Here is a 21,431-nt window from a genome sequence, read left to right as displayed (position 1 = left end):
AGCCGCTTATGTAGCTGAGAAAACAAATGAGCGCAGCCAACCATGACGCTCTGGACCGTCTCTTCAGGTCCTCTTGCTTGTTTAGCGCTGCACCGCAGCTGGGGTTGTGCTACCAAAACATAAAGTGTACATACATGGACATTGATGAGGCGTCAAGGTAAGGCGGTCACATAAGGATCCAACACTTCGTGAGAGAGATGTTCCCTGTTCAAACCACATGAGGTGCTGGGGAGTGTTCATAAAAGCCGTAAAAGGGAGCTGGTGCCTGGCTTAGCGCATCAAGAAGACTCTTCGACTCCTCTTCCTGTAGGTTTGCGTCCTACAGTGCTGTCTGTAACTCTGGATTGGTTGCAGACACTGGCTGCTCCTTCTCGCTGCAGAGCAGTGCCACCTATCCCAGCACCCTGGGGGTTGGTGCTCCAGCTGTTTCAGGTTTTGCCAGAAGCCTGTTCTGGTGAGTATGTGAGACGTGCCATTAAAAGATGTTCATTAGTTCTCATTGTTTTCTTATGGTGCTTTCAGCCCGGTTCATACTGGTCTGGCCAGGGTTAGACTTGGGACTCTGCACTTTTCGTTGTAGTGATTGGTTTTGGGAAGTGAGTAATACTAATGCCAGAAGTAGACCACTGGCTACTCGCATGTTTGAGTCGAGTACCAGTCTGAGCTGCGGCAGCAAACGAAGGCCTCTGTCGGGCTCGTGTATCCCTTCGCACGCGGCGTGATGAGCAGCAGTGGGAGGAGCCAGCGGAGCACAGGGCGCTGCTGCCACGGATCAGCGGGAACACAGGTCTTGGACAAACAGGCAGTGGTTCTGTGAGGGTTTAACAATAAAAGCAACCCTTCTACCCTGGCATGTTATTGTTATATAAGGTGTTCTTCTCTTTAGTAATCGGCACTCTGCACCGGCTGCCATTTCCTGTTGTATTTTGTTTACCTGTTTTTTTTCCTATTGACTTCTTCCATACCAGTGACCCAGGGCCGGTCCTAGAACTTCTGGGGCCCCGGGTGAAAGGAAAGATGTGAGGCCCCTTGAATTTGCATGTAACATCCAATCGCGGCCGGCCTGATGCGCAAGTGGGGGGGTCACGTAGGTGTTCGCACGCGGGGGCGTAATTTAAAAATAAAATAAACTTACCTTCCCAGGTCTCGCGTCGTCTCTGCACCTGACCTGCTCTCCTGGAACAGAAACAGAACAGGAAGGCTCCCTCCCCTAAGCCAATCTCAAGGCTGCAATGGCAGCATTGTGATTGGTCGGTACGCAGATAAGCCAGACCAGCCAGGCGTACCTGCCAGCCAAGCCATTCTTACAGCCTTGGGGGCCTGAAATAGTTCAAATTATCGTGCTTGCAGTAGTGTGATGGTTAGTAGCTGTGTTGTTACTAAAATTGGCAGCGTGGCGAGGGCAATGTGTGGTGCAAGCTGCAGTGACCGCCTGATGAGAGCCCTGGCACTTATGTTGTTACAAATTAGGCACTCACTGCTCTGCTCTTTGAAACTCTTCTGCCAGCTATAAATAAACTACTGCAGACCACTGCTGGCTGGGTGTGTTTATTTTTGTCTCTTTTATTGAAAGGCTGCATTCTACATCGTGTGTTTTTGGTGAAAGGACAGGCCCCGTACTAAGGAGCGATATACCCGCTTCATACATACATGCAGAAGGTATTGTCAGACTTCTCTCTTTTTAAATTACGGACAAAAAGCCTAAGGCAAAGCTCATTTATGCAGATCAGATAACTGGTCTGGGACCACAGGCTCCTAATCCATGACTCAGCGAGAACCACTAGGGACATAATACTTAAATATGACTGCAAAATAAGAGTCTTTGGAAGTTCAAAATTTATAGAGAGGTGAAGTTGGTCTCTCACTTGCAGTGCCAGATGTCATGCAAGGCGGACACACTGTGGGTCAAAGGTTACACAGGAGGATGAGTATGCCATGATAATTCTCACTGAGTAATTGTTATGGATGATTTCAGCTCCAAAGGTGGACAGTGCTATCACTGGCTCTCTGTGCAACTAATATGCTTAACTAGACTTAGTGGGCAGGCATCAAGCAGATACTTAGAGCTCTATAGTTGCCTCACACATGTGCCTTCTGGGACCTGTAGTTTTACTTCCCTTCTGTGGCGCTCGGAGTGCCAGATGGAAACAAGCATTCACAATGCAATAGGTCTCCCATTTGCGCGAATTTAAGCTATTAGCATTGTAAATGACGATGGCTTTTATTTGTGTTTAAAAAACCAAAATATAAATAAAAAGGCATTGTCATTTACAATGTCAATAGCTCAAACTCGCTTAAATGCGAGACCTATTGCATTGCAAATGCTTGCTTTACATGGAGCACCAAGATTGAACATTTAATATTAAATCAATCCCAAAAACCATTCAGTTCTTTTGCTGTTCAAGAACAATCGAAAAACGAATTCTTTAGATGAAAATGGGCAGTGGAAGAAGCTGCTGAGGCCTCTCGAGTTCACAGCAGCAGAGCAAGCCTCAACATAAATGAGGAAAAAAAAACGGCACACTTAAGCCTCAGGGACTCGGCCTCTCGCACCAGCCGAATAACTCCCTTCCCAATCCAACCCTGGCACTGCATAATTACTACAAGGCCCAGGGAAGGGGGCCCCCACACCTGAACCTTGCAGCTTGATCCAGTGCTTCAAGGCCCAGGGAGGGGGCCCCCTCCCCATGGCCATGAAACAGTAAGGACACACTTCCCACAACACACAGTTTATACACAAAGAAAGGTCAAAAACAAGTTGATCTGGCTGTCCCCTGGCTGTCCCCTCCACCCATCACCCACCTCCTCTTACCTGTGGCCGCCTTCCCCTGGAAACAAAGGACATAGAATGGCTGATACTTAACTGAGGCGCTGCCTGCCTCTGACACTGAGCCAAGATAATTGCTGGCCCAGCTGGTGTGCTGTCCCCCATTCAGTTTGTACCTTCCCCCACCCCTGCACCCCCAGGAATGTCACCACGCCAGCAAGTTCATGATGTAATATGATCAGCTGTGTTGAAATAATGGTGACACTACCAACCAGAATATAAGATCCTTAAGTATTGCCCGGCGGTGTCGCCTCTTGAACCCACAAAGAAGTTAAACTATTGAAGAGGCAGGCGCTGGAGACTGGAAGGCAGGAAACAAGGTTTTTATTCTCTCCGGAGGAGAACACAACGAAACGGACAGAAGGTATCGTTCTGAGGTGCTCTAACTGCATCCCTGAGGCCTGGCCTCTTATACACAAGTTTATCTCTTTATTGCATGTAACACATTCTCGTCGATACTTTGATGTACGGAAAGACATCCTCAGAATCCCCCCTTCCCAGCCCGTTCCCACGCAAGGTTACAGTGGAAGTCCCCGCCCCGTTCACAACAGGTGATGATCATCGCGCAGCTGGATATTCCGCCGATTCACGGAGTGTGTGGGGTTCGATCGGATCTCATAGGGCGGGGGGCTTTGATCAACCCGGGGATCCCTTGCTGGGGGGAAACTTTCTATTGTACGGGGAGGGGCAAGGAACAGTATCGGCAGAGCTGGGTGTCGGCCTGGGAACGAGGAAGACGAACGGGCACACGGGGAAAAGGGGTTTGCATCAAAGGGCCGGGGATCATAAATGGGAAGAAGGGAGGTGTTGCGCTGGGAACAGGACGAGGGCCTGGGGCAGAGCAGCGCCGAAGAGGGGTTTTACGATTCGCGGCAGGTGCAGGCAGGGGGGTTGTCAGCGAAGCTAGGAGGGGGAGAGAGGCGCGCTGGCTCTCGGCGAGAGCAGGGAAGCCATGGTGCTCAAAATGGCGGCTGTTTTACGCGCACAAAAGGTTTAAGGAGAGCAAGAGGGCGCCGATAATGTTGACGGTTTCAGCCCAACTTTCAACAGTCCCCCCTTTTCAACATATCTAGCCACCTTGCTTTACTCAATGTAAATTTTCATCAAATTCCTAACTTCGGTATCATACAATGCTCTCATATGTTCGCTTCCAATGTCCACAGTTTTGGGAAAAATACAACTCGCACATAAAGAACACATAGGTGGCAGACATTGAATTCCTAAGCATAGGCCACATATTACAACTACGGGAATCAGGATAATGGTGAGCAGTCTCCAGCCCCAGCTTTTGACGGTGTCCCAGAACCAACCACCAAGCGACCATTCTTCTTGCTCTTGGTGAACTTCCGAAGAGAGTCTGTGAAGATGTTTGATGGCTTTGTACACTGAGGGTGAGTTGTCCGGTATGTATGTACAACAGCTGGACCCAATAATGCGGCATGCTCCTCCACGGTCCGCCAGAACCACATCTAGAACGAGGCGGTTCTGAAGAGCCACCAAACGGACCGCTTGGAGCTCGGCAGTGTTGTTGGCAAAGATGCCCGCTGTGATGTTCATGGTTGTCTCGACTGCCTGAGTCAAATGTCGGATGGCACGGCTGTTTGCCATCGGGCCCCAGAGGGGGACGAGTCCTTTCATAGCATCGAGGAACTGCGCCCCTGTTGAGTCGGCTTGCTCAACGTCTTTGGCTCGTTTTTGCCTGTGGTGATTCGCTGGGGCCACATAAGTTGGAGGAAGGACGAAGGAGATGTAGCAAGTGCCCCCCCAGCCTTTGGGGAGCCAGGTGTAGGCCTTCGTGCCGCAGATGAAATACATGTTTGGGGATGACACAAAGGAAGGTGGATCCGTGGAATCCAGAGTGCTGGTAAAGCGGCAAGCGCTGCGACCCACCAGCTGTGTCCCAAGTCCTTCTACACACATGTGGCCTGTGACGTTGATGACCGACAGGGCCACAGTCAGAGTGGCAGCCGTTCGTTTCCGCAGATAGGAGAAGGTGGGTCTGGTTGGATTGTTGAACACCTGCATTTCGATTAGTTCTTTAGCCGGGATGTCCATTTGGATCGAGTCGCTGGGGGTCAGCGGGCAGAAGTGTGTCTTTGTCTTGTTTCGCCCGGCCCCGTGAGAAGAATGTGCTGCAGTTCTGCTGGAGGTGGCATTGCCCGTATAGCTCTCTTGCAGGAGGATCAGCCAGGCAAGGCAGGAGCCGTGGACAGAGAAGGGTGAAGGGATGAATGGTATTGAATGTCCAGTGGCATGGGGTAGCAACCCACAGATCCAGCAGTTGGTGGTGTTGGTGGCAAGATTGTGCTGGTGAAGTAGCTGCACGAAAGAGTTGTTCCAAAACTCCTTTCGCCTCTCTCTTAGTTGAGGAGAGAGCGAAATTAGATAATGTTCCTTCATGGTGGTAGGCTGAGCAGTGGTTAGGAACGTTTCGTGAGCAGGTGCGTGTTCTTCCATAATCCAGAGCGTAGTCATGAGGAGAAAACAGAGGAGGATTACGATGAAGAGTGCAATTGTCTTTGAGCTATGGAGTCTGTCTGTTCTCGGATTTCTGTAGTGGGTATTTCCTGCTGTCTCCGTCGGCTTTTTATTTGGCGCTTCCATCATCTTCTTATCTGGCGCTTCCATCATCTTCGTCTTCAAGGTGCTCGGTAGTGGGCAGGACCACAGACTTAGTTTTAGCTTCTCTCCAGGTAACCCTTGGTAGTTTGGGTCACCGTTCTGAGATCCTTTAACCTAGTCCGTGGCCTACTTAGCCGAAGCTCCCTCCTTTCGACGCAGGAAATACCCTTCTCGAGATGGCACAGTGGGGTCAGGATGTTTTGAAAGTTCAAGTGTCTCAGTATCAGGATAGCAGTTCAACGATGGTCGGTCCTGGTTCAGGAGCTCTTCTTGGGTGTTGACGGTGTCTGTTGTGGCCAGGGCTGGAGAGACCCTTTTGCAGTGATGAGCGTGCAGCCAGTGTTTCTTCCCCTCCACTCGAAGTGCGGTCCGAGTGGTGATCAGCACTTGCCAGGGGCCCGTCCACCGGGGTTCCAAACTCTTTGATCGCTGAAAATTCCGGATCAGCACGAAGTCCCCCGGCTGGATGGCGTGACCCGGACCCCTGGAAGCATCGGGGATGGCCTGCTGCACCTGCTGATGAAGGACAGACAAAGTTTCAGTCAATTTGTACAGATAATCAGACATTAGGACGTCCGGAACGTCATGAATGGAAGTTGGTTTCGGGGCAGACCAGACGCTCATGGGTCGACCGAAGACAACTTCATAAGGGGTTAAGTGATGTCGGGTGGGGGTAGAGCGCATCGATAGCAATGCCAATGGGAGGGCGTCTGGCCATTTCAGGCCCGTGGTAGCCACTATTTTGGCCAGTTTAAGCTTTAGTGTGGCATTGTGTCGTTCGACAAGCCCAGCAGATTGAGGGTGGAAGACTGCGTGGAATTTCTGTTTAATACCCAGCCCATTTAGGATGAGCTGGATAACTTTGGCTACGAAGTGGGGGCCATTATCACTCCATAAAACACGACAGAGGCCATAACGGGGGAAAAACTCCTTTAACAGAACCTTTGCAGTGGCCATAGCGGTGTTGTCACGGGTTGGATATGCTTCCACCCACTTGCTAAATGCGCACACCACGACGAGCACATATTTTAAGCCTTGGCATCTGTCTAGCTGGATGTAGTCCATCTGCAGGACTTCAAATGGGTGGTTTGGGACCCCAAATCCCCCCCGGGGTACTACAGTTCCTTTCCCGGGGTTGTGTTGCAGGCATATTAAGCATTGTTGGACCAGGCGTTTGGCGGAATCTGGGATCTTGTCATTGTGCCAAACCCTGGAGACAAGTTCGATCATGGGGGCTGATCCTATGTGGGCAGGGGAGTGTGCCATGGTTAATATGGGAATCAAGTACGAATCAGGTAGCAACCATCTGTTCGTGTCTTTTGTCCGCCAGCAGCCTTCATCGTCTTTCAATCCCACCCGTGTCCATTCAGTCAATTTGTGTTGTGTGCTAGCCGTTTGTATGTCTCTAATTGTGTCCTTGGCGTCAGTCCAGTTTTCTGCTTGTGACCTGGTCACGTACATATGTGTTGTCGTTCTATTTTCAGCTGTCGTTCGGGCGGTGATGTCGGCTAGTGCATTTCCCTGTCCAATAATGTCTGTCACTTTCTTGTGTGCCTGGCATTTGATAACGGCAAGTTTGTTGGGGAGGAGGACAGCTTCGATTAAGGCGGAGACTAAATCCCCGTGCAAAATGGGTGTGCCGTGTGAGGTCAAGAATCCTCTCTCCCTCCAGAGGAGCCCAAAATGGTGAACCACCCCGAAGGCATACTGGCTGTCGGTGTAAATGTTCGCTGTGGTTCCTGTTGCCAGGATGCAGGCTCGCGTCAAAGCAATCAGTTCCGCTGCCTGGGCAGATCGCTGGGTGATGCGGGCTGTTTCTACTACAGTTCGAGCCGTGGTGACTGCATAGGCAGCGGAAGTGGTACCATCGGAGAGTTTGATGCAAGAACCGTCCACCCACAGCTCCCCGTCGGGGTCAGGGAAAGCCGTGTCTCTGAGATCGACCCTACTCCTGGTCTGTTCGTCCGTAAGAGTCACGCAGTCATGTACGGGGTGCACATTGGGATCGTTCTCTGGCAAGGGTAACAGAGTTGCTGGGTTCAGTGTGGTGCATCTTTTCAGGGTGATATGGGGGGCAAGCAAGGTCAGTTCGTATCCAGTCAGTCGTGCACTCGTCAGATGTTGCGTCTTGGTTTGGTTCAGGAGGGTGTCGACTGCATGGGGTACCAGTACCGTGAGGGAATTCGAGAGTACAATCCCCTCACTCTGTCGGATAGAGATTGCAGCAGCAGCTACAGCTCGAAGGCAGGCAGGCAAGGCTCTGGCGACAGGGTCAAGAGTGGCAGAGAAGTAAGCGCACGGTCGTTGCTTAGGGCCGATGGCCTGGGTCAGGACAGATAAAGCGCACCCCTCCCTTTCGTGAGTGTAAAGGGAGAAGGGCTTTTTGTAATCAGGGGTACCTAGGACAGGGGCTGAGCAAAGGGCATCTCGCAGTTCTGTGAAGGAAGTTTGACACTCAGGGGTCCAAGGGAGTGGGAAAGGGACGTCTTTGTTTAGCAGAGAAAGCAGTGGTTTTACAACGAGGCTGAAGTTTGGTAACCATTGTCGGCAGAAGGAGGTGAGGCCTAATAGGGAGCGAACCTGCTTCTGGGTCTTAGGGACAGGGGTATCTAGAATGGTTTGGATTCGATCTGGGGTGAGTTTTCTTCCATCTTTGGACAAAAGGTGGCCTAGGTAAGTGACCTGGGGTAGGCAGAATTGCAACTTCTTCTTGGAGACCTTGTGGCCATTTTCCGCAAGGAAGTGCAAGAGTTGAATGGTGGCGGTAACCGCTAGAGGGGTGGTGTCGGCTGCCAAAAGGATGTCATCGACATATTGTACCAACACCACTCCGTCGGGTAACTGGACTTGGTCTAGTTGTCTTTTGAGGGCCTGGCTGTAAATGCTAGGGCTTTCCGTGTAGCCTTGAGGCGCTCGGCAAAACCTATATGAGCGGGCTTTTAGGGTAAAGCCGAAGAGATATCGGCTGTCTGGGTGGATGGGGATGGAGAAGAATGCGTTCTTGAGGTCGATGACGGAAAAGGTGGTGGCAGTGGATGGAATCAAGGTCAGGATGGTGGTGATGTCTGAGACCACAGGGTACTGGGGTACCACCACTTTGTTGATCTCTCGGAGGTCGATGATGAAACGGTATGCTTTCTCATCTCCCTCTCCCTGCTTCTTGATAATGGGCAAGATAGGGCTGTTGCAAACGTTGCTAACCACTTCCTCTACCACTCCTGCGTCTATCAGTGACTGGATAATCATTACCAATGCCTTCTCGCCCTCTGGCGATATCCGATATTGTGGGAGTTTTGGGAGTGTTGCGTCTGGTCGGACAGTAATGTGCACTGGGTCAATTAACATACGCCCTACGTCCGAATCCGCTTTGGCCCACAGATACGGAGGTAGAGTGTCAAGCAGGGACGCGTCAACGTCGGTGATGGAAAACATGTGTCGGGGGGAGCAATGTCCAAGCAGAACGGGGTTGTCGTAAAGAAACACTCGAACTCCATCTTGAGAACACCTGATCGTCGCTCGGAAGTGTTTCAGTAAGTCAAGTCCCATAATGGCGTCAGGGCTATTGGAGGAAAGCAAGAACGTGGTGTCGGTGGTGTTGTTTTCTACGTCAAAGAGAATCGGGGCAGACAAAGGGTTGGTGGAGGGCGTTCCATCGAAACCTGTCGATGTTATGAGTGAGCCAGACAAGGGTGCCCTTGGAATCAGTCGTTTAGATAACGCACTACGTGTTGCGCCAGTGTCTACCAGAAATGGAGACTTGGTACCCAGGACCTTAGCAGTGACATAAGGGCCCTGCTGGTCAACATAGAGCTCGACTGGATCCCTCCCTCGCCCTTGGCTGTCCTATGCGAAGGTGTGAGTATCGTCATAGTCAGATTGTTGATATTGGTTCTGCCTGGGTCGGTCGAACGTGTTTGGTCTGCTTGATCTGTCGTTAGTCGCGTCATTTGGGGGCCCTCGTTGTTGTCCCTTAGGTCTCGGTCCGTTTGCTACGTCCCTGGGGTCTTTGTTTCTGATCATTTCCAGAAGAACTGGGCACTGGGATTTCCAATGGCCAGTCCCTTTGCAGAAAGCGCACTGGTTTTCTCTAAGGTCTGTGCGTCCACTGTAGGAAGTCAGAGTGCGGTCCTGGGGAAATGTAGTCTTAGGGACGTTTGTCTGGTAGTTTCCCCGGTATTGGTCTCGTCCTATAGTCACCCCTTGCAGTTTGGCAATCATCACCCTCTCTTTTAAGTCCTTCTTCTTTTTCTCTGTCGCCCTATCGTTTTCATTTTTCTGATGCTCATAATATTGGGCCATTTGGAGAATCGCTGTAGGTTTGGAGGCTGCCCAACTACTCTCGCTGGCCCGTAGTTTCTGGGAGATTTCCGATGATAGGCCCTTAACGTAATTCTGGACAAACAGATGGTGTCCGGTTGCAGTGGTCATGTCCTGGCCGCTGTAATCGGAGAACACCGTTTCAAACCGGGAGAAGTATTCCGATACATCCTCCTGGGGTTTTTGGCGACAGGCTGTTACTATCGACCAGTCCACTTTCTTTTCTGGGATTAGGGTTTTTAATTTCTCTACGATTTTATCTGGGAGGTCTAGAATGGATTTCAAAGGCTTTTGTCCTGGTCCCCGTTGTTTATCCAGATCATCGAGTTGTGACCAGGTATGTCCAAACAGCTCAAGGTGGTCGACTTTCCGGATTTGCTTCCACACATCAGCTGGTAGACATAACCCGAAGAACAAGTCGATGTCAGCCAGGGTCATAATCGTTGAGCCCAGGGCTGTACCCAATTCAGTATAGAAGGCAGTGGGGTTTTTACGTAGGTCGGGTAGAGATTTCCGGAATGTCAGTATCTCTTGCCGGTCCCATGGCTGGTAGACCCAGTTGTACACTACCCTTCCCTTCGCATCTTGGTTGTTTGCATCATCGTGAGTCCCTGTACCCCGAGGAGGAACCCAGTAAGGGGCAGCCTCTCGTATCGGCATCATGGTGTTAGATTGCTCGGTTGGTGGTTCGGTCACTACGGAGGCTGCGGATTTAGCTCCCGGCTTTCGTTCAGTGAGGTGGCGGAAAACCTCAAGCGTACGCGTAAGGAGGTCCGACACATCACACTCGCCCTCATCCCCGATATCGACCTTCCGGTACAGAGTCCTTAGGCTCTCGGGACCTTTGTCTCGATATCGGTCCTCGTATGCATTCAAGACATGATAACACAGTCGTACGGTAAAATGTCGTCTGTGACTCCCTGTATACGAGCTGAACATATCTGTGATGTACTCTTCATCATCCTTCCTTTCTACCAGTGTCCTTGCTATTTTGTCGATCCCCGCTCGCTCATCTTTGTCTAGTCTGTTTGTTCTTGCAGGGCCAGCCCCTCGAGTCTCATGGTCGTCTAACGTTGTTGTTGATGCGGGTTTTAATACAAGGGGTTCGGCTGGCACAGAGGCCATTGGGGCCGACGCTGTGGCGGTACCTTCGTTTGTACCTGGGGGTGGCGCGTGCTGCGCCAAGGGTTGAGAAGGGGCATATGGAGGGGGCATGTAGATGATAGGAGGACCTAACAGCAGGTCCTCATTGGCTCGTTGTTTCGAGGGTAAATCAGGGTAGAGCATGGAGGGAGTTCTAACCGGACACTGGCTTGGCGTTTCCATTTCTAGTTTCTGTTTAGCTTTCTCTCTTTCCTTTATCTCTTTTTCTAAGTTCTGGGCAGCTAGGTGGGCTGCTTTTCGCAGCTCTTTTTCCAGCCTACTCTCAGTTTTCTTTTTACGTTGTTCAGTTTCTTTTCGCCACATGCCGAAACTGTCAAGCATAGTGGGTGTTGTCTTGTTTTTACCCAGGGCAGTTTCTAGCGTTTTTATTTTATCATCGAAGGATCCTATCAGGGGCCACTGACTTTCTTGACCCTTTTTCGTATATTTATGCCATAGTTTACTATAGGCTATAGCGGTCAATCCATGCTTCATGAACATGTCCTTATTAGGGGTGCCTTCCAGTGGGGCTGGATGGTCCATCTCTAATAAGCGGTCCGGGCTAAACAGGCTACTAATCAGTGGGGAGAAGACAGACATGACGGCTCGTAACGAGGGACTAAAAAGTCAGCACTGCCTATCTTATCACTAGGTGCAAAGACTGGACAGAATATTTCTATTCTACGTTGTTTGCAGGCAGTGAATACCTCATGGATCAAAATAACAAAAGACCAATAAATAACAATGGGGAGAATGAGTAGGTCCGCAAAGATCTGCGTTACCTACCCTTTTCACTATCTGCAAAAAGGGTGGTCTCTTCCCTGTTTGCAGACAGGGAATCTCCAGGAAACAATAGTTTTGCGAACAACAGTTCAGTTTCAAGTGATTATTGAGTGGGGGAGAAAAAATAAGCACGGCTGCTGCCCTACCTATCCTCCACTGCTTGCAAAGAGAGAGCCCGTTGTTTCTCCGTTTGCAGACAGTGAATCTCCAAATAAATAAAAAGAGCAATACTAGTATTTTTTAAACAATCAAGCAATCAAGCAATCATTTCGCAACTTGTCGTGATTACACGACCTTACCCGGACCGCATGGACAGTTTCTTGTCTTCCGAATCCAGCGCCCGATCGTCCTCTCTTCTCCGTTATCCTCGCGGCACTCCTTATGGTTCCCAGTCAGGACCGTAGATCACTCGAGAGAGGTCTGTTCGGAACCAGTGAAGTTCGGATGATCGGCTGTCAGACGAGGGTCTATCGGACAGACGCGTTCCCGATCGTTGCAGTCGTTCACTTTGTCGTCAGGACCTCTCCCACTGGATCCATGGGTCGCTGATGGGCCCCACGCTTGGGACGCCAATTGTTGAAATAATGGTGACACTACCAACCAGAATATAAGATCCTTAAGTATTGCCCGGCGGTGTCGCCTCTTGAACCCACAAAGAAGTTAAACTATTGAAGAGGCAGGCGCTGGAGACTGGAAGGCAGGAAACAAGGTTTTTATTCTCTCCGGAGGAGAACACAACGAAACGGACAGAAGGTATCGTTCTGAGGTGCTCTAACTGCATCCCTGAGGCCTGGCCTCTTATACACAAGTTTATCTCTTTATTGCATGTAACACATTCTCGTCGATACTTTGATGTACGGAAAGACATCCTCAGAATCCCCCCTTCCCAGCCCGTTCCCACGCAAGGTTACAGTGGAAGTCCCCGCCCCGTTCACAACAGGTGATGATCATCGCGCAGCTGGATATTCCGCCGATTCACGGAGTGTGTGGGGTTCGATCGGATCTCATAGGGCGGGGGGCTTTGATCAACCCGGGGATCCCTTGCTGGGGGGAAACTTTCTATTGTACGGGGAGGGGCAAGGAACAGTATCGGCAGAGCTGGGTGTCGGCCTGGGAACGAGGAAGACGAACGGGCACACGGGGAAAAGGGGTTTGCATCAAAGGGCCGGGGATCATAAATGGGAAGAAGGGAGGTGTTGCGCTGGGAACAGGACGAGGGCCTGGGGCAGAGCAGCGCCGAAGAGGGGTTTTACGATTCGCGGCAGGTGCAGGCAGGGGGGTTGTCAGCGAAGCTAGGAGGGGGAGAGAGGCGCGCTGGCTCTCGGCGAGAGCAGGGAAGACATGGTGCTCAAAATGGCGGCTGTTTTACGCGCACAAAAGGTTTAAGGAGAGCAAGAGGGCGCCGATAATGTTGACGGTTTCAGCCCAACTTTCAACAGTTGGGGCAGGGGGCCTCGCAAGAATAGGTTGGCTAATGTGAAAGTGTGGCCTTTCACACTGCTGGGGGGAGGGGGGTAATCTTTGGCAGAGCGCGAGGCCCTGGGCCGCTGCCCACACTGCCCATGCCTAGCGCCGGCCCTGCAGTGACCTTTCCAATTATTTTGTGGTGCACTTCGATATTTTTGGATTAATTCTGTAGTATTGCCGTGAAAATGTCATTTTGTGTGGTGTGAGAGAGTGTGCCTTCTCAGCCGTAAGAATGTTCCTGTTAAAAATGTTGATCATTGCTTTTAGTAAGGTTGTGCATGTTTCTCTAATTGTAACTGTGCAGCTTCTTGCACCGTGGCCAGATACCTCCTCTAATGCAGGCGCCCCCTCGTTTGCTACTAATTCAGTAGTCCGTAACGTGCAGCCAACCCCATGACAAGGTGCATGAAGAGACTTCTGCCTGCCTTGAATTGGCCCCACTTGTGGTTCATGTCTTCACCAACACTCTCGCTCGAGCAGGACTGCAGGAAAAGGGCCGTGAAATACGTTCCCATTTAGGGACAGCACATGCCTGGGGTGCCTTGCGTGGGTCATTTGCTTTCCTTGTTTGCAGTAACACCCAGGTCCGTGTCCTAAACAAGGTGTCGACGGTGGTGAAGCAGGTTGGTTCATCGCGTCAGTGGAGGCCGCAGTCTTGGGTTTTGACTCAAGACTGCTTTTGAAAATCCAGCATCTCCCCTAAGTGTTCAGATCCCTATATGAAACACAGGAGACGTAAAGAAGCGTCACTGCGCTTCATCTCGCCTGCACTCTGGTTTGTTTCTTTTATTGCCCGAGATCTCCACTGTGAAATGTGAATGAATGTGAACGAACCCCACCCTAGCGCGTTTTGTGCATCTTGTGGTATACTGACACCGTGTGGCGAGAGCTCAGAATGCAAGCCAGAAATGTGGCTCTATTTACGTTCCTCGGTGCACCTGGCACTCTCCTTCATTAACAAGTGTGGCTTGTTTAGTGCTGCTATTATTGCAATCAAAAAGACCGTTGTCGATGTTAGATGTAATGGACAACTGTGCAGCAGCTCCAGGGGGGAAATTCATCAAAAAGTGAAGTATCGGATTGTTTTAAAATACTTATAAAAAAGAGAGGCATCCGAATTTGTTTTAATACTTTTCCTATATACCAAAAATATGATAGAGAAGCACTCTCGCTTTGAAGATGTTTGTTTAACTTATACTATTTCATTGTTGAAAGGCTGGAATGTGCCAATTTAGGAATGAATGCGTAGTGTAATGTTCATCAGGTCTTTTCATTTGCATCTGACCTTTACATTGTGTGGGGTTCATGTTAGTGGTGCTACATTGCACCGTGTGACTTTTACTAATGAGCTTATCTTATTGTCCTTAGTCTGCAGACTATCTGAACAGAAAGAAACGCTGCAAAGAATTGAAGAACAAGCTCGCCCACATTAAAAGGATGGTCAGTGATTACGACAGCAATAAAGTATAAATGAACATTGTTTTGTGCCTTTGGAAATGAAAATACATTTGATCTCTCATCTCACCGCTGAGTCAAATCCAACATTTGAGCCATTTCAGCAACACATCAACTTTTACAGAACAATTGTTGCTTCTTTTATATTCCAGTGGTGGTTGGAACTTAAAATGTGTATTGGTGTATTTTTGCGCGAACTGGGTTTTACCTGCTTGACTAATTCAAGCATAAATTCTTGTCTCAGACTAGAATATTTTTTGGTATCTTGAATGTTACTCTGCAATACCTTTCGTGTCCTATTTGGCAAATTCATCGAATATCAGGGACGCACAGAGTTCGGTACTGCTTTCCTCTGAGCCCGGCGTTATTAGCATGACCAAGATGCTGATTGGAACCTCCGGAACATCTTAACATGGTTTCCATATAGTGGCATGGCTAACAATTGCCTTATGTTTTACAATACAAAAAAACGATTTAGTAGCATGCCGGGTTCAGTTTCAAAAATAGGACCTACTCTGACAAGCGTTATTACTCTGGCAAACAATGTATAATATAATAAAAACATTTTTTAACGTTTTATCTTTAAGTCAAAATAGTGTTTTTACCACCTCTATTTTAAATAAATATGCATTTTAGAATTGTATTTTTGTATCTTATGTATATTGAAAAATCGAGTTTTTTAAAATGCTACATGTACTTTTCTACTCCTGCTTGTATATATGTACAATTGCAAAATGTTGTTAGTGATTTAACCATTATAGTCTTTTCATCTTGAGAACTAACATAAGTGGTAATTATGTTATACTCTGCTACATTAAATAGATTTGAGCATCATGTTGTTGGGAAGCTTTATGTAACTTTCATCTCCATAAAAAGAAAAGTTGTTTAAAAGTTGTTGGGGTAAGTTACATTGTATTTGTCTAGTTTGAAAAGTGTTTTGGATGCTATGTGCAGCGTGGGATTTAGTGACTGCTAGAATTGCAAATATGGAAGACCATCTTCAGGTCTAATTAGTGGTTCCCTTCCAGCCTGAAATTGCAGTTAACCTGGTTAAATGTGGCATGACACTACTTAGTTGGGTTTAATTTATGCATACAGTGGTAAGTACACCAAATAAGAAATACAATTACACCTAAAGCCAGTTTTGTACAAATGCTTGGCACATATTGTGGACAGAAAGTACTTGGGTTCTTCAATAGATCAGTGGCTCTGGAGTTATTTAGGAACAGCACATACCCCTGCAGAGGTTTTGGATTTTTTTTTAGAATATGCCTGAATTTGAATAGACTACTCGAGAGGATTACCCGTTGCACTGTTGTTTAATAGTAACTTTCCATAGTTTTCAACCTCTTATGATTTTGGTGCGGTTTGCCTCTTGTAAAAATAGTGTACGTTTTAGACTTGATTTCCTTTCTTTCTTATAAAGATCAGTGATCACCCCAAAGGTATCTTGCTGCTAGGGGACTTTACAACAATCAAAAGATTTAAAAAAAACAGATCATCAAAGTATAGTTTCTGTGATGATTCTGTAAAATAAATGTCCTTCATTAATGACCATAGTAATTTACCCCCTTACACATGTTCATTTCCATATTTATAATGTGCCATGTTGAACTGGGGTTTCCGGGGCAGGAGTCTGCGATGTGTTAATAAGGCTTTGAGGCACGTGTTCAGTTTATCCAGTTCCCATTGTCATATCATTTATATTTGAGTGTTTGCCACCATCACAGCCACTTTAGAAGCTTGACATTGGTGTCCTAAATTGTGTTTCTTCTAAAACAGCAATACAGCCACAGGCTAAAACATTGACATGCAGTCTTCACCTTCTAAAAGCGCTATCTAGATGAATCCACACATGGCCCACTGAATGCCTCAAGCTGCTAGTACTATATCCACCCCTGACTTTGAATGTGCTGTCATCGTTTTCTGCATATTGGTTGTGCCAAAGTCTTTTTGATCCTTCTTTCTACCTTTTTTTCCCTCCCTTTGCTGAGATGGACACTTGACCAACTCCTGCATTCGGCTTCTTCAAGCAGTGTCTTGTCGCCACTGCACTGTTTTGTGAAAGTCATCCCTGGGGGAAGGGGGAGGGTCCTTTGTTTATTTTTCAGTGAGTGGAAGTTCAAGATTTGTATGCAGTTGCTCTTCAGTCATGTCACTGAGCAAAAAAAAAAAATGTGACCTTCAGTAATGCTTTCGTGCGGCAGGGAAGACTTTAACACTAAACACATTATTTAAAAACCTTTGCTGTATGTATTGTAGCAACCAGTTTGTTATAATCATTGTATTGGTACTTGATTAATTTGTGTATTCATTCAATAAATATTCAATAATCCTTTGATGTGCCTTTGTGTGGTCTTAAGTCCTCCATACTTTCCACAGCACATTTTCTGTTTTAACGTGCAGTTATGATAGAGGGCAAAGTCTGAAGGATTTCACATTTGCTTTTAATTTCAAGTTATAAAGGTATTCGCTTACCAAAGCCCGGGTGTGAAGTTAATCTTACTTTGATATGGCTGAAATGCTTCGGCTGAAATACTTTGCAAGCAAACAGGCAATTTTACAAAGCCTTTGTGTTTAAATGGTGACAAACCAGCGCAGGTGCACTCGTGGGGAACATTGTTATTTCTACTCTAAACATCATATGCGTTTCTCTAATTCTTTTTTTAATTAAAGCGAAGTTGTCAACACGTAGAGAGACCATATCAAGCACAACAACCGGAATGTACAAAGAGATATCCTTTCGGTCCTCTCTCTCTCTCTCCTTTTCCCCCTGCTGGCTTGACTTCTGACATGAGGAAGGGGCTGAAAGAAGATTTTGCTGCTATCTTTCCCTCATGGCTAATACACCTCATACCTTTGACTTGCTTAAGTCAACATGGAAAAAAGATTCAGGAGAGCTAACGGATGTGGACTGGAGAGCTGCAAGAATGGGCCCTAGAATGGTGACCAATTCGAATAATACAGTTATGATACATTTATATGGTCTGCGTTACCCACTGTAAGCTTTGTTTTTTTGGGAAAATCCCCTCCCTTGATTTCTTACGGTGTGGGAGGGATGTTGCTGACTTCTTTCACACTAGTCGTTCCTTTTTTGGTGATGCATCGATTCTGGAATGGGGTGGTGCTGACCACCATGGGAGAGGTGCTAGGATGGCCCTTACATTTGGATGCCAAACTGACACTGCTCTATATTATGGTGCAACTGTATTCCCAACAAGTACAAAGCTGCCTTTCCACATAGGGGTCCATTAGTGGCTAAGCGGGAGATTACCAGGGAGTGGAAGAGTGTTTCATCTGGGTCACTCGAGATGTGGGTGAGAGGACTGGACCATTGCTTGGTCTTGGGCCGCCTGGCAGGTCTATAGATGTACTGGCTTTGAACCTGCGAGAAGACAAGCCCCTTCTGAAGCTATATCGCTATTGTATATCCAAGGGGGGTGAATCTTTGGTTAAGGTTGTAATCATAACACAGTGCTATTTGTCTTTTGTGTTGCTGTATGCTGCAAAAAGCTATGATGTAGTTCGCTTGTCATGGTTACAGGTAAGGCTGAGTAGGCCCAAGGAGATGAATGCCATGTATGTTTGTTATAAAATGTCAGATACTTAAAAAAAAAAAAAGTGAAACCAAGTAATGATGAGCCCCAGGTGGCGGCCTGCGATACAGAGAGCAATGTGGTCTTTCAATAACTAGCATTTTGGAGTATGGCGATCTATAATGGGAATGACCAATAGTTCTGGTTTCCTCATGTTGGAATTCTGGCAGACAAAAAAATCTGGATGTTGTGCCTAAAGCGATCTTCAGTCTTCATGCCTAACTTTAATTGCGTAAGTTACCAGACCCATCTCTTCATCCCCTCCGCAGCCAAAGTCACCAAGAAAATAATCAACAACCAGCTCACAAACTTCATTGAATCCAACTCTATCCTCAACACCTCTCAATCCAGATTCCGCAGCAAACACACCACTGAGACCGCCCTCTTGGCTGCCACAAATGACATCCGCACCCTCCTTGACCAAGGCCACACTGCTGCCCTTATCCGACTAGACCACTCAGCAGCCTTCGACACAGTCTCCCACTGCACACTAACTGCCCGATTCCATGATGCCGGCATACAGGGCACTGTCCTTGACTGGATCCGTTCATTCCTCACTGGCTGAACTCAAAGAATCAGACTTCCGTCCTTCCTCTCTGAACCCACAGAGATCAGCTGCGGCGTACCCCAACGATCCTCACTCAGCCCAACACTCTTCAACATCTACATGGCTCCCCTCGCCACGGACTCAGCATTGTATCCCACACCAATGACACCCAGCTCATCCTCTTCCTCACCAAGGAACACAACATCACCAGACCGTTTCCAGGAAGGAATGAAAGATGTTGCATCCTGGATGAGCAGCAGCTGCCTGAAGCAATACTCTGAGAAAAAACGCAGGTCCTCGTCCTTGGATCCACCCCCTCCGCATGGGACAACACCTGTTGGCTGACCGCCCTCAGCAACCCTCCCACACCCACAGACCATGCCCGCAACCTCAGCATCATACTCTACTTCTCCCTCACCATGAACCGACAGGTCAACGCCGTATCACGTGCTTCAACACCCTGCGCATCCTCTGCAAGACCTTCAAATGGGTCCTCCCACAAATGCAGAAAGACCGGCACCCACACACTCATAACCAGCAGACTGGACTATGGGAACGCCCTCTACGTCGCAATCAACAGATCTCTATTCCTCAAACTCCAAACCATCCAGAACGCTGCAGCCTGACTTGTCCTCCGCATCACGCGACAAGACCACATCACCCAGCACCTACGAGACCTCAACTGGCTCCCCGTCAAAAAGAGGGACCTTCAAGCTGCTCACTCACACCTACAAATTCCTCCTCAACCCCAGACCCCAATACCTCAACAAAAGAAAAACCTGCTATGCACCCAAGAGAAACCTCCGCTCTGCTGACGTTGCCCTGGCCGAAATCCCACGCATCTGCAGGGCCTTCTCCTACATCGCGACCAAGACCTGGAACAAACCCCCCCCCCCCCCCCCCCCCCCCCCCCCCAGCATCAGACATACCCCCACACTGCAGGCTTTCAGGAACACCCTCAAGACTTGGATCTTCAGATGAGATGTAGCTGCTCAAATCCACCCTCCCCAACAGTGCCTTGAGACCCTCGCGGGAGAGTAAGGCGCTTTTACAAATCCCTGATTGATTGTGTGAAGTGTAGTCTCATTGTATTTGGATAATTCATATTTATCCAGCCTGTCAGTCATTTTATCATGGTGACGAGTCAATTTTTGTGTATTGCTTTTAAGCAGTGTTCCATCTCTCAGTAACAGCTTCATGTCTCTGCCAACACCTGATACAGAAAAGGTAGACTCTGGGGTCACAGCAGTGTCCTCACCAGACTTGGTACCCTCTTTTTAGTCTCAAATACCTATTTATCTTGTTTAGGGTCAGTCTTTCCTATAATGAAACAGTACAGTCCCGCAATAATGGGGGAAGCGGTCGGGCTGCACAGGATAACCAGATATCAAATAGTCTGATGTAGGGCAGACAAATTCCCTTCTTCGCAGCCAGCTCAGCAACAGCCACCAGACCATCCTCCAGTAGCCTAGTAAACAACGTCAAACAACATTTGCAGGGGAAATGAATTTACCCAGAAAAGCAATCCTGGCATGAGTGTGTGTGGGAAGGCACCATCAGATGAACTGTAATGGACCTCCACTCTGTACGATGGTGCCAGCTGGGATGCCAAGCACAAAATGTTGCATACAGAGGTACAGAATGGTGGGGCATCAAGATCGTGGGTCAGGATCGTGGGTCACACTGGAGTATAGCGAACACAATGCCCAGTAGAGTGCATCAGCAGCTATGACCTGGTGGCAGTGCCACGTGAAGGTTCCACCTCCCCAGTCCTATATCACAGTATCTGCTGAGCATGGTACCTTCGAGGACAGCAATCTGCAGAACACTGCCCCCAAGAGGGTCAAACCCAGACTACTAGCGGCTACCACTTGAGATAATGGAAAGCTAGGCAGGATTTCCAACTGCAAAGGCACTCCTCTGTAGTTAAGCAGCCATCTTGGACGCAAGCTGACCAGATCCCCTACATTCAGGGCACAAGTCAAGGGTAGATGGCGTCTACCCAGTCTTTTCACAGGGTGGACGCAGTCTACCATGCCAAGAAGTTGGGCCCGCATAAATATGCTAAACTTGTCAAACGGCTAGCGCAGTATTGCCTGACTGTAGCTACGATGGTTTAAAGAAAAGTGTTGGAGTTCTCAGGACGCAAATACTTGTAAGAAAACCACTCGACCTGCTGCTGAAAATAGCTCTTTGGCTTAGATTAATGGCCTCATTGAAGAGGTCCTAATGCCCTAAACGTAGAGAAGGAAAAGAGAGGCCAAATCAGCTCCAGATAGTGCTTCCTTCTTCCAGAACAAACATAAAAACCTTACCACACCAGCTTCAAATGTGAGAAGAAAGGTTAGCCTCACCCACATACCCATAACTGTGATTAAGTTACTGTTGCTCCCAAAGTATCACAATTCAATCACATTCATGTAGAGCCGAATGTACCTTGCAGTAATAGATGTGAACTATTTGGGGCTCTGGAGACGCCTGCTGGTGATTCAGGTGAACAGTGTTAGGGCACTAGTTGAGGATACACGCCGTTAGACGCTGTGCCAAGAGGTTGGGCCCACAGAAATACGCTTAACTTGTTGCGGTGTAATTTTCAGATGCTGGTGCGCATACAACAGCTTTGGTTCCTAACAACCTGCAGGAGGGGTGTGGGCTGACCAGATTCAGCTGGGCT

General features: G+C 48.4%; 1 protein-coding gene across 1 annotated transcript in view; it reads left to right on the top strand.

Moving 5' to 3' along the window:
* Nucleotides 1-16,953, top strand: part of OCLN (occludin) — a 216,627-nt gene extending 199,674 nt beyond the window's left edge. The window contains exon 9 of the mRNA XM_078675296.1: nucleotides 14,528-16,953. Coding sequence (XP_078531422.1) covers nucleotides 14,528-14,629 — 102 coding nt within the window. The 3' untranslated portion in view covers nucleotides 14,630-16,953. The remainder of the gene's footprint in view (nucleotides 1-14,527) is intronic.
* Nucleotides 16,954-21,431: the final 4,478 nt, after the last annotated feature.

Source organism: Lissotriton helveticus, chromosome 2_1 (genome assembly GCF_964261635.1).
Source record: "Lissotriton helveticus chromosome 2_1, aLisHel1.1, whole genome shotgun sequence".
Taxonomy (NCBI): Eukaryota; Metazoa; Chordata; class Amphibia; order Caudata; family Salamandridae; genus Lissotriton; species Lissotriton helveticus.
This window is presented reverse-complemented; position numbering and strand designations above follow the sequence as displayed.